The 13473-nt window shown below is 39.7% G+C and overlaps 1 protein-coding gene across 6 annotated transcripts in view; it reads left to right on the top strand.

The window, feature by feature from the left end:
- Positions 1 to 8039: 8039 nt before the first annotated feature.
- nsd1b (nuclear receptor binding SET domain protein 1b) overlaps positions 8040 to 13473 on the top strand; it is a 36042-nt gene continuing 30608 nt past the window's right edge. The window contains exons 1-3 of one of the 6 annotated variants that reach the window (XM_055017279.1): positions 8282 to 8298; positions 8396 to 8500; positions 10107 to 10981. In XM_055017279.1, the coding sequence (XP_054873254.1) occupies positions 10124 to 10981 (858 nt within the window). In that variant the 5' untranslated portion in view covers positions 8282 to 8298; positions 8396 to 8500; positions 10107 to 10123. The other 5 variants (XM_023280399.3, XM_055017278.1, XM_035952997.2 and 2 more) reach the window with 5 other exon arrangements.

Genomic DNA, 13473 nt, shown 5'->3' with positions numbered 1-13473 from the left:
GTTTGACCTTGTGGTGATGGGAAACATTTACCAGAATATATCAGAAGATTATTTAGCAGCTCGTGTTCTCCCTTCAAACAGATGAGTGATTGTGTTACTGAACACGAGGCATCTTCCCTGTATAGTATCACTAAAATGTTAAATCATTCAAAACTGTAGGGTATTTGATCTTCTGTATAATTAAAAATAAACAAGTTAGCAGCAAGCTCAATGCAACAGACACAAATACACCCTTAATTATTGATGCTCTGTGCTTTTATTTTGTAGTGTTTTGTATGTGTACATGTATTTTCAGTGACGGATTTGATAGATTATAACTGTCCTGAACAAATATTTGGAGACATGTTACGCCATCATAATCTGTTTGTCGCTTTCATTGCTCCACCTTCCAGTGTAAAATACTCTAAAGGCATTCTGTTGGATTCAAGACATGCGGCATGCTTGGTCAGACCATAATTTTCCCTTTTTCTTCTTTAAAAACATTGTGATTGTTGCAGACAGGTTTTCACCATGTGGAATAATTAGACATGAACCAGGACAAAAATATCACAGAAAGGTGACAATTTAGTTGTGTACTGTATATATAGGTCTGTGTGTATGTGTCTGTGTAAACATGCAAAGCCGTATATATGTCAAAATGTATATGTTTTAGTTTATTGTACATATAATAACTTTATTTTATGATAACGTTACTGAAGAACAGTGTTCACAAAGTGCTTTTACAGTTAAAACATGCAACACAGACAATCAAACAAGATATAGGAGGCAAATCAGAGCAGTCAATTAAAATAAATAGTGAAAATGACAAAAGATTAAATGAATAATTCGCTAGATTTGCTCACAACTCAAACAGGGGAACTAGGCGGTTTGAAAATGAAAGAACAAGATTGAGGATTAAAATTAAAAGTTAAAAAAAATAGAGAATTAAAGAATTAAAGAGACAACGTCACACCAAAGAACCAGGCAGCTAAAAGTCAAATAAAACAAGAAAGAACATCTAAAATAAACAGAACATAATACAGAATAAAACACTAAAACAAAATAAAGCTAAAAGTAAACTTCACATAAAAGCAAATCTATAAAATACATGAGTATAATGTGTACAGTACCAGCTTATTTCTCCTTTTTCTGTTCCTTTTTAAATATAATGTATTCCAACTTATTTGTTTTTAAGTCATTTAAATGCTTTGATGCCAGATTTTCCTTATCATGGATTGTAAATTCAGAAACAGCTATGTTGTGTATCCAAGCATAAAATAATGATGATTTATTCTCTATTTTAGACATATGGTCTATAACGTAGAGTTGATGCCGAGGGATAAAGTTTTTGTTTGTGTTTTAACTTTCATGCCAAAATAAATTGCAGTCAAATTTTTATTAAATATGCAAAAACATCAGTTCTTTTAAATTTAACAGGAATTAGCAATGGAATATAATGTCAAAAAAAACATACAAAAAGCAACCACATCAATTTAATCTACGATAGTGTGTGAAATAATTTTTTTCAGATGGGATTTTATATCACTCTAAATGGAAACAAACTTTTATTTTTAATCTTAAAGCTACAATAGCAGAGGACAGCCTCGTCTTGTTACTGAACCAATGTGTTGAATGTCAGCAGGAGGAGGAGAGAGAAAACATCTGAGATCTCTCCATCCCTCTGCAGGAAGAATGAAGCCTTGTGCTCGATCTTCCAGGGGTAAAAAGGCAAAGGAGGGCGTCTGTTTAATATCTGCACTCGGTTTGTCAACAAGCTGCGTGTTGAGACATCATGAACCGTTTAATCCTGAAGTTCTGACTGCAGGTTCCAGTTAAGAGCCGAAAACATCCACACCACAGATTCTCCTCTGGAATAATCTGACACTTTGGAAAATATTTTTTATTTTGCTTGTGGCGAGATAGATGAAATATTATTCTCGTATCTGTGAGCCAGATATAAAGCCAAGGTGGTTAGCTTAGCTTAGCACAAAGACTGGAAACAGAGGGAAACAGCTAGCCTGGCTCTGTCTAACGGGTATAAAATCAGCCTTTATTAACACCAGTGTGTGTCAGTAAAGTTATAGTTTTAAAGGTGGAGTCTTTTTTTCATGGATTTGACAAAGAAATTTTACATTTTAATTTGTCTTCTTATGTTTTGAGCATCCAGCAGTGATTCAGGAATCCAGTAAGCAAAAGATTCAATAGGATTTATACACACCGTCTAAATTGCAAAGATAATTTATAAGTGTTACGTTTCAGTGCTAGAAGAAAGAAGCCATCTTAAATAGTGAGTGGCTCTGCCTTGGCATTGAATACACATACTTAGCATACACTAGGGGTTATTAAATACCAACAAAAAAAAAGAAACAATTCCAAGATTCAAGACCTTTATTTGTCACAAACACAATTATATATAGTATAATGTGCAGTGAAATGTCTTGAGCACCCGTTCCAGACTGAAACAATACTAATAAGAAGGAGAATAAAGAAATAAATGTTAAAAAAAATAATTTAAAGTGTTGAATGGTGCAAAATATATTTAAGGTGAAAAGTAAGCAGGATAGTGCACAGAATTTGGAAGTTTGTCTATTTAGTCTGTTTTTCCTGGTTCAGCAGGTGGACAGCCTGTGGGAAGAAGCTCCTCCTCATTCTCATCTATCTATCTATCTATCTATCTATCTATCTATCTATCTATCTATCTATCTATCTATCTATCTATCTATCTATCTATCTATCTATCTATCTATCTATCTATCTATCTATCTATCCATCCATCCATCCATCCATCCATCCATCCATCCATCCATCCATCCATCCATCCATCCATCCATCCGTCGTCCATCCATCCATCCATTATCTATCTATCTATCTGTCTATCTATCTATCTATCTATCTATCTATCTATCTATCTATCTATCTATCTATCTATCTATCTATCTATAGTCTATCTATCTATCTATATCTATCTATAGTCTATCTATCTATCTATCTATCTATCTATCTATCTATCTATCTATCTATCTATCTATCTATCTATCTATCTATCGTCTATCTATCTATAGTCTATCTATCTATCTATATCTATCTATAGTCTATCTATCTATCTATCTATCTATCTATCTATCTATCTATCTATCTATATATCTATCTATCTATCTATCTATCTATCTATCCATCCATCCATTCATCCATCCATCCATCTATCCATCCATCCAGGTGGTGATACTTCCAGATAAATCACTCTCAGTGGTGCAGGTGTAGAAGTTCCTGAGCACCTTAAGAGGGAGCTTAAAGTCCCTCAGGCGTCTGAGGTGGTAGAGATGCTGTGGAGCTGTCTTCAGCAGGGTGTTGATGTGACAGAACCACATCAGGTCCTGGTGATGTTAACACCCAGGTACCTGAAGCTCTCCACTCTCTGGTCCTGAGAGGGTGGTTTATCCTGTGCTGCTTCCTGCTGTCATCCACAATCAGCTCCTTGGTCTTGCTGATTTTCAGCACCATATAGGACATGAGGATCATTAATATTCCAACAAATTAGTTAGTATGGGTAGAATCCTAGGATAGAAATGTATAAAGTCTGCTGCACTCCCAAAAGGACCTAAACTTGTAGGTTATATATGAAAATTAACCTTCAAGAAATACCCAAAAAACACACAATTCTAGTGGACAACATTACATGTCAGGGGAGAGTTTTACTCAGACTCTCCCCTGTCCAAATGCAGAACATCTGATACAGTAGCTGAAGTTTCTAATATGCTACATTCATACTTACATTACACTGGTTCAAAGTGTGTTCTTTGGACTACAGTCTTCAGCAGCTATACAGAAATATAAGAAGGTAAAAATGGGTAATGACACAATCAAATCAAGAGATCAGTTTGAAAACAGAGCAGCGATGACTGTGCGAGCTCTGAGTTATTACCAGAACAGCAGCAGCCGTTTAGTTCAGCTGAGTCATGTGAAGATGGTGGAAAGAAAGAAGTGACCCAGAGTTGTGTCATAGTGCTGTGTGTAGCTTTAGCCACATAAATTACTCATCACAGTTTTGTTTTTTTAACAAACTGAAACCTCTGAATGGCGTGAAAACAAGCCGAGGTGGGACTTTCCTGACTCTGCTGCTCATGGTGGAGCCTAAAAACCTTGTTCTGATCTAAAGTAGCTCTTCATGAAGTGCTTTAAATACTTTATATACACCTCTGAAGAGTCAGAAGATACACCTGAGATGAATAATAGGAAAGAAAATGTAGCAGTAATGTTAAGGCTAGTGTTTTGTAATGTTGGACAGTTGAATTTCTTTGGGTTAGAACTGTTATTTAATGAAAACAATGAGAGTTTAGATGAAAATCACACTTATAGATCTATGTTGTTTTTTAGGTTTCTGAATTAGTGGCTTAATCTTTAATAAAGCTATTTTAAAGTGGCTATATCTGTATTTTTTTGCTTATGGAAAAGTCTGTGCAGTATAAATGTGTTTATAGATATAGAATAACCATGTGCAATATTGTTAATTTCACACGTTCAGAGAGATTTGTACTGTATCAACAGTATTTACACGTATTTCTTTTTTTTATTTTTCTTTTTTTACTGATGTTTTCTGTTCTTTTACAGGATCCCATTTGCTGCTTTAACACTGCAAATGTCTCCACAATGGGAAAGGATTATATTATCGTAAGTATAATTTATTACTCCGCCAAGGAACTCGGTGGAGTTATGTGACAATCGGCGTACGTTTGTCCGTCTGTCTGTTAGCAACATTACTCAAAAACAGATTAACGGATTTGGATGATATTTTCAGGGAAGGTCAGAAATGACACAAAGATCAAGTGATTAGATTCTGGCAGTGATGCAGCTTATAGTCTGGATCCCGGATTTGTTATAGATTTCTGTATCAATGCCAGATAGCGGCACGGTGTCACTGTAACCATGACAACAAGTGAACACTACGTCAGCTGCCTGCTGAAGATCACATGATTGCGATCCTACTACAAATCCACCGCTGCAGACTTATCGGGACCTATCCGTCGGAAATGATACAACGGCTGGGCTCTCTGAGTCCTTTTCTTGTATTTTTAATGTCATTAATGACAACATATGAAGTGAAAACAGTTTGTATCACCTAAATCCTCAGGTTTCAGCTCCTTTTTTAGCTCCCTGTCTCCTAACTTTATTGCTCTGGTTCACTTTGTGTGCTCAATATTATTTCCAGCTGCTGCAGAAAAGTTCTAAAAAAAACAATGTTCACTACCTGATCTGCACCAAATCACTTACTGAAAGAGTTTCTAACCAGCTGGTGAACACAGTGGTGCATTTAGTGTTTCTTCAGGAGTTGGCAGAGACCAAAAATTGAGTTAAAAGTGAGTAAATACTTGTTTTACATTCATCAGGTGGCCAAAAACATGATTTAAATGATTGATAATGCTGCTCTGTAACCATGCATGAGTAAGCAACTGTTCCTAATGTGGTTCACCATATCAGTTTAAAGATAGTTAATATAGCTTTAATGTAAACTCTAATTCGAAAACTACCTATAGCTTTAAAATAGCATGTTTCCCTCTGAAATGTGGAAGATGAGCCAAAATACTCAAGTAAAGTACCTTAAAACTGCACTGAAGTACACATACAGTTCCTTTCCACCTCTGCGATGTTCAGGCCTCCAGACTCTGTAATAAAAACTCAGATTTCCTGGCTGATATCTGTTCTGGTTGGACAGGTTTTAAACAGGTAACTCTCTGACACAGTCCAGTGTGAGGATGAAGTTACCAAGAGGTGGAAAATGAGCTAAACAAACAATAAATACCAGAATGTTTTATAATACACGCTCGTGCACGTGCTTGTACACAGTTTGAGATGAGAAGTAATTTATCCTCAAATGCTCCTATTACGCTACAGTATATACAGTTTAGGGAAGTGGACGGTTAAAAGCATATATAGGAATAGATTTCTGTGGGAACACAATATTTAGAACACCTGCCTCTGGTCCCTACTTCCAATAAAAACACACATACATTCAAAACCATCCCCAAACAAAAGACATTAAAGACGACAGGAGAGTAAATCTTGCTCATGTATGTTGAGGGATAATATTATGAGAAAAACTGATCAGATTTTGAAGTAGTACAGAATGCCTGCTTTCCTTTATGCAAATCAACATTTTTACCATTAAAAAAGGTACAAACTGGTTCCACAAAATTCACTAGAATGCAGAAAATTAAATGTTTAATGCTCTATTTTTCCTTTTGGTATATGACACTAAGACCCCCTATTTAATGTGTGTTCAAATTGAAGTTATATCCATGACTAAAAGTTAAGTTATTTTAAGTGTTTTACAGGTTTTGTCTGTAAATATGACCTCTATTTAACCGTATTGCCTTATACAGTGAGGTGTTCCTATTAATTAGACTACCAGACTAAAAAAAGCACCAAAAGCTGCAGTTTTTTGGGAGAGACTGACCAATATAACCCTATATATAAATATATATATATATATATAACCTTATATTTCAGGGCTGAACTTGTGAATGAATGTTTATTAATGCATCGTTGCACTTTTTAAACATCTTGGGGTCATTTTAACTCTGCAAAACCCAGATATAGATAAAAATCAATTAATTAAATTATAATATATATATATATATATATATATATATATATATATATATATGTGTGTGTGTGTGTGTGTATAAAATATATATATAAAAATAGCAGCAATAGGAGATATATATAATAAATGTAGATATTTATTTTACATATATATATTTACAGATTATATTGGTATATTTTTTTACACATTATGTATATATATAAATAATCTGTAAAAAACCAAACTAATCTGTGGAAAAAAATGAGGAAAAAATATATTATATTTTTATAAATATAATATATAAAAAATAGCAAAAATAATATATATATATAATCTGTAATTATATATTTACATATTATATATATTACAGATTATCTATATATAAATAATCTGTAAAAAACAAATATAGAAAAAATGAGCATATATATATAATTTTTTAATAAAATACAATACATAAAAAACAGCAAAGATAATGTGTGTGTATATATATATATTAAATTATATATAGAATTTATCATTTATATATATATTTACAGATTATTTATATTTTTACATATATATCGCTGTTTTTTCTATATTTGAGTTTTACAGATTATATATATATATATATATATATATATATATATATATACATATATATACATATATATAAAACATTTTAAAACTTGTATTTTTACAACAGTGGGTTTTACAGGATTAAGGCACTTTTGCATCTGATGTGGCACATAAAGAGTGCATTAAATGTTGAATTAGTGTTATTTTGGCTGATAGATTCATATCTTTTACAATATGGAGGCTAATAATTTGCTTAATGACGCCTGATGTTAGAAACTCTGCTCCACGTGATAATGAAACCACGTTAAAGGTAAAGATGACGGAGAAAGATGCGCAGCACTGCCGACCCGCGGCGCTGTTTTGCGCTGCGCAAACCCGCAGCAGGCCCCGTCCTGTCCGCCTGTCTCTCTCTCCGTCTCCTCTCCTGTCTGTCTTCAAGTCTCTTTCTTTTCCACCAAACCCCTCCTGCCAAGATCGAGGCTGAAAAGGCAAAAAAAAGCGCATCAGAAATACTCCGTGTCTGAAAGGGGAAAGTGAGGAGCTGATATTCTGAGTGTGTGGCTGCAGAGAATATCCACGCTCGTGTTTTTGTCCCTTTCTGTGGGCTCGACAATGACCCTGTCGAGCTTTCTGCTGCTGTTCCTTGACTTCATTTAATGAATCCACCCAGTGTTTTCCGGAGGAGGGTTGCATTTTCTGCGGCCATGTCGGTTGAACGCCGTTTCCCCACATCGCCTCTCGGTGACTGTGTGTGTTTATGCATGTGTGTACATGCATTGTGTTACCGGGGGGGTATTTTTAACATCTGAAACAGCCCCCTGCTCGCCCCCTTTATCCTCACTGACACATCGGCTCCAAATCATCCAAATCTGGACGCACAAAAACCTAAAAAAACGCGCAGAGATCTCGCAGCTGATCACCGGCCGACACTCAGCTGCAGCTTCTCCTCCGTGTTTTCTGCTCTATGTGCAACAAAACCCGGTCGACGGTTAAAGTGCATTAAAATGTGTTTTCTTGCAATCAGACGTGCGTTTGACACACACACTCGTGCACCAGAGGATCAGTGTGCCTCATTCTCCCCCCTGTCGTGGCAGAACCAGAAGACAGTGACTTTGGGGAGGCAGAACATGTACAGAGAAAATGTTCCTGCTTTGAGAGGAAAAACCCTCCAGAGCTGAGCTGAGGTGCGCTTTGAGGCTCAGTTCCTCCGTGGCTGGATGAACTTTATATCGAACATATATTAACACTTTGTGGCCTGTGTTTTTTTTTCCTCCTCTAAAGGCTGGAGGACTCCATTTTGAAGGGACCGGGTGAGCAGCAAAGAGAGAAACAGAGAGACTGCACAGCAACTCGTCTCAGGGAAGGAAACCCATCTGTTTTTTCCGGGTACCAGCATTTCACTGCTCCTCAGACGTGCCAGTGGACATTTTTTTGGGTGAATTATTGTCGTCCAGGCGCTGCCCCTCCACCTCTGTGCGTCTCGAAAAAGGGAGGATGATGCCAGTTGTTTGGCACAAGTTTGGCATGTGACATGTCAGTGGTGACGGCAGCTTTGGGTAATAATTGATGCTTGTAATTAAGCAGCAGGGGCGGGGCGTTTCATCTGGAGGTGTCGTGTGGTCATCAGGCTTATTTTTAAATATTTTTTAGAGAGATCCACGGCCCCCTCTGTGGTGGACGCAGTGGTGACGCCTGGCAGTGCGCACAGCAGACAGAAAAGAGTTGTTTTTTTTTCAAGGGGCAGGCAAGAGAGTGTGCAGGCGGGAAACAGGGGAAAGCAAACACGCACAAGACGGAGAATTTATAAAGTTGTAGTGATCACAAAGCAGGAGGGGGGGGTGTCGCTGGAGGAGCACAACGCGCCTGGATTTGTGATCCAGGGGCCGCTGGACCAGGCGTTTTAGCGCATGTAGAGAGCAGGCAGGGAGGGAGGAGGGAGGCGGTGGAGGAGGAGGAGGAGGAGGAGGTGGAGGGGGGAGAGAGTACGTTTCACAGGATCCAGGCCTAGTAGTGCTGCCGCTGGGACTCTCCTCATCCGCTTTCAAAAAATTGGAAATTAGCACATTTAGACGCCAAAATGAGCAGGTTGAGGCTCATGTTTGCGGTGCGCGACACCGGAATGGTAAGATTCTCGCGACAGATCCCGTGTCATGTGGCGTTTTCTCCGTGATTTTTTTGTTTGTTTGATGCACACAGCCTGCATCTGTCGGAGGGAAGCCCGTGGAAGTGTGTGTGTGTGTGTGTGTGTGTGTGTCAGTCACTGTGTGTGTCCGTGAACTTGTTGTGTGTCGTCGTCTTTTTTTGCATGCTACGGTGGCGTTTGTGTTGCCGTCTCGTGCAATCATTTGAAGGCACAACACAACACGCGCACACACGCATGCAGCTGCAACACACCTTTACACACACACGCCCGTGCACACGCGCGTCGGACTCACACACACGCACGCACGAGCGGGTCCATTTTAATTTTCAGCGCCGGCGTGTTTGATGTTAACATGACGCGCCGAGCCGCCGCTGCTGGCGTTATTGGCAGCATCCATGTATATTTATTTCCGTGCATGTGTGTGGAGTTTACAGGCTGACCTTAACGTTGCTTGATGTCATTTTCATCATATCGCGATAACATTCCTGAAAGGATTTTACAGCCTCGGCTGCGGCGTTTGCGCAGAATCTGTCCCCCCAAAAATGTCACATTAGGTCGATCCGCTCGTCGCTAGTGAGTCTGTTTTTATTTTGACACCATATGAAGACAGGTTGTGTTTGTCTGAGCTCTGTCACTTTTAAAAATATCTTATTAGCAGCTGCCTGGGATAACTTTAGATAAGCTGCAGCAGCGCGGTGACATTTTATTGAATGAAAGGAAGGTTGTGGAAACATGCTGCCAAAACATGTGATTTCCAACTGGGATTTACTGCAGGATTAGATGTAGTATAAAATAAGCATGTTATAACAGTGTTTATGATTTGCTGATTATCTTCTCCTTGTGTTTCAGGGAGGAATCATGCCAGCATGAGTGGGCCTTACTCAGGCCCTGGCAGGGACACCCATCAGTCCAGCTGCCCTCTGACCCCCAGCCGTGACCTCTCCACCCACTCCTCCAGACGACATGATCACAGGGTCGGACTAACCATGTCTGCAGCCGCCTCCTCCCTCAAGCATGCGTCCGTCTACAGGTTCACACAAAGGGACCACTCCTCCTCCTCTTCGTCGTCCTCCTCCTCGTCCTACAGCCCTCTCAGGAGGCTGCAGCATCTCACCACCATGGTGAGCCAGCCGGACCTGGTGCTGCCGGTGAGGGAGCCGGAGAGGAGCTGGGACTGGGGGTCGCACAAGAAGGACCGGGACTCCTGGGCGGATCGCACTGGCAGGGATTACTCTGGCAGCCAGATTACGGGCCGAGAGGAGAGCTTCAGTGGTTCCTCTCCTGCACAGAAACCACCAGAGGTCCAGAGTGGAAGTAGAGACACACCTGCAGCCAGTCGCAGCGATTCAGACAAAAAGACTGAAGGCTGCTTCTCAAACCCACCCAGTCCGGCCTTCTCTCTCGACAGCAACAGCCCCTTTGCCAACGGCTTGCTGCACTTTGAATCCTCTTTGTTTGAGGACGATGACAACGATGAAGAGCGAGGGACCGTGTCGCCCATCGGAGGCGTGCAGAACCAGCACGAAAGGCCAGGGAATGTCCTCCAATCCACACCTGGAGTTAGTAATGTGAACTCCAAGGATGCTAACCCATCTTCAGCCAAGGTCGTCACCCGTTCCCAGTCCTCGGGCCAGCGCAGGAGATACTGGGACGGCTCGGAGGACGAGTGGGAGAGCGGCAGCGAGCTGTTGCTGTTTGAAGATAGCCTCTCAAGGCTTGCTGTGGCAAGTTTTATCCTCATTACCCTACGCTAACTTGTCACCACACATCAGGTTTTCATTTTTTAAGCCATATCATCACTGTCAGATAAACATACAACTTTCTTTTTGCTGTAGAGGTGTTAAAATGGCCAAAGAAGAACTGATGTTCACCTTGATAGGAAATACTTTTCTATTTACAAAACTTTTCCACACACAAGCCGTGCACATGACATAACATACTGAACACCTCACTTCCACTGACCTGTTATAACAGAAACTAGTCATTGTAAATATTCAGCTGACACAAAGATGCAGCTTCACGGTTGTTAGTAATCTAGTTGTTTTGGTTTGAAGAAAACCTGTGGTTTTCAGACCGTGAGGCGAGTTTAAGGGAGGGTGGTGGAGGGAGAAACATGAAACTAAAATACTGCATGAGGTGAAACGGGCTGCTGCATGCCGGTGGGTAACTGATTTGCCTTGCTTATTTAGATCGTCTACAGTTCCGGCAGCAGCAGAGGCCGTGATTCATGGCCCATGGAGACAAAATACCCTAAAACCCTTAGTGTTCAAGTGTCTCAATGTATGTTAGAAGTCACATTTGAGTCAGTTAAATGATTCTAGATCTCCTCAGAACTCCAGAACTTGCCTGAGAAACATCAAGTTTTTAAAATGTTATTTAAATTCCAAGTAATGCAGTGGCAGTTATCAGTACATCAATGGGTATGTTGCTAACAGGACCCACTAATGGGTGATTCGACATGGTTTTGATGACGCCCGTTTTCAAAAATGTAAACAAATAAGAAAGGGGGCTTAAACTGTAGCCTCCAGCTAACTTTCTGGCCCAATCCCAGGCTTTATACTTGCGTACTTTTGGGCACCTGAGGGTTTAGGTCTGTCCTACTCTACTGCAGACCTTTCTAGGAGCCCACATATCTCCAGATTTTCCTGAAGGAGTTGACGTAGTTCATAGTGGTTGTCCTGCGCCCCACAAAATGCACACCTTCCAGGTGTTGATGGTGAGGAGAAGAAATGTGCAAAGACATTTATTAAGTGACGGCATCTGGCTGCACATTGTTGGGGAGTTATTTATTGCAGTTGTGCCTATTTTCACTCGAACGTCCACATGTGATTTACAGATGTTCATAGCTTCCGTAGGTTCCTAAAACAGGGCAGCTAACCAGACTGCGAATGAAACTCGAGTCCAAATTCACCGATATCAGTGGCGATTTGTTGTCTGTTGCTAAAACGGTGGTTAAGGCTGTGAGAGTTTAGTACTTTGGGCTTCAGGTTGAGATTTGGATTGGGCACTAAATCCACACTACTGTATGATATAGTGTGCCAGAAACAGGTTTTGTATGTCCCAATACACACTATGCTAAAATAGCAGGATGTCTTACTGCAGCCAGCATGCTTTATTGGCCATTCTGACCCACAATCCTCTGCGCAGTTACGTCACATGTATGGCGGTGCCTCATGCAAGTATAAACAAGCTTGAACTGCTAAGCGCTGACAGATAATAGCTCATTTCCCGCCACAGACTCTATGAGATACACAAGGAAGATTCAGTATTATGACAAAGTAGTATGCCCTAATTGTTTGCATACTACATCAGATGCTATTTGCTTTGCATGAGCAGCTGTAAAATATACTGAAAGTTATAAATGACAGTGTTTTGATCTGTAGTAAGGCCTATGACACCGTTATACTTCCTGTCTGTGTCTCTAAGAGCATTGTGGGAACTGTAGAAAGTCATAACATGAGTTGAAATGGAAGCATCTGTACATGAACGTGTATTCAGACTGCTGTTGTTTATTTTATTGTTTTAATGTTTTTTCTCTGCTGGCCTGGGCCCAACAATTTTAATTTCTTCAAATAATTCACTGAACTGATGCAGTCATTCTAGTTTTACTTGTATGAATCAACATGTATGGCCTCGTTCAGGGTGATATTAACTATGTATGACAACAAGCCAGTAATAATTTTATTATTTGCATCCATTTTGTTCCTATTGTTACATGACAAAATGTCTTTAGTCACACATAGTTTATAGAGACTTAGGAAGATCATTTGTTTAAATGTAGGTCACCAAGGAAGCACATTTGTTGGACATTTATAGGTATTAATTGCAAACTTAAAAGAACTTTGCATTGTTTAGTAATTTAGCTTCAATTTGGCTTCCTGTTACTGAAAGTGTCGTCCTCACCTCAAACAGCAAGCTGCAGAAAAACCTGTTAGGAGGTTAGTTTGAGGCCTGTGGTTTTTTTGACTCACAATAAAACCACAACTTCTCGTTTTTGTTTGTGTTTGCATGATCCGTAAACAATGTGTTTACAGCTTCTGAAGTGCTGTTAGCTGGCTTTCTTTAAGACTCTGGGGCAGAGACAGGCTAGCAGTTTGCCTCTGCTTTCTGTTAGCATGCTAAGCTAGGCTAATCATGATTTAGCTTCGTGCCCTACAGATTTCCAATGTGCTCTTTTCACTGTGACGAGTTCAAGATGAACATAATGGACGTTTTG

The sequence above is a fragment of the Amphiprion ocellaris genome, chromosome 14, assembly GCF_022539595.1.
Source record: "Amphiprion ocellaris isolate individual 3 ecotype Okinawa chromosome 14, ASM2253959v1, whole genome shotgun sequence".
Taxonomy (NCBI): Eukaryota; Metazoa; Chordata; class Actinopteri; family Pomacentridae; genus Amphiprion; species Amphiprion ocellaris.
The sequence above is the reverse complement of the archived record's forward strand: the minus strand, read 5'-3'. Positions and strand labels throughout refer to the sequence as shown.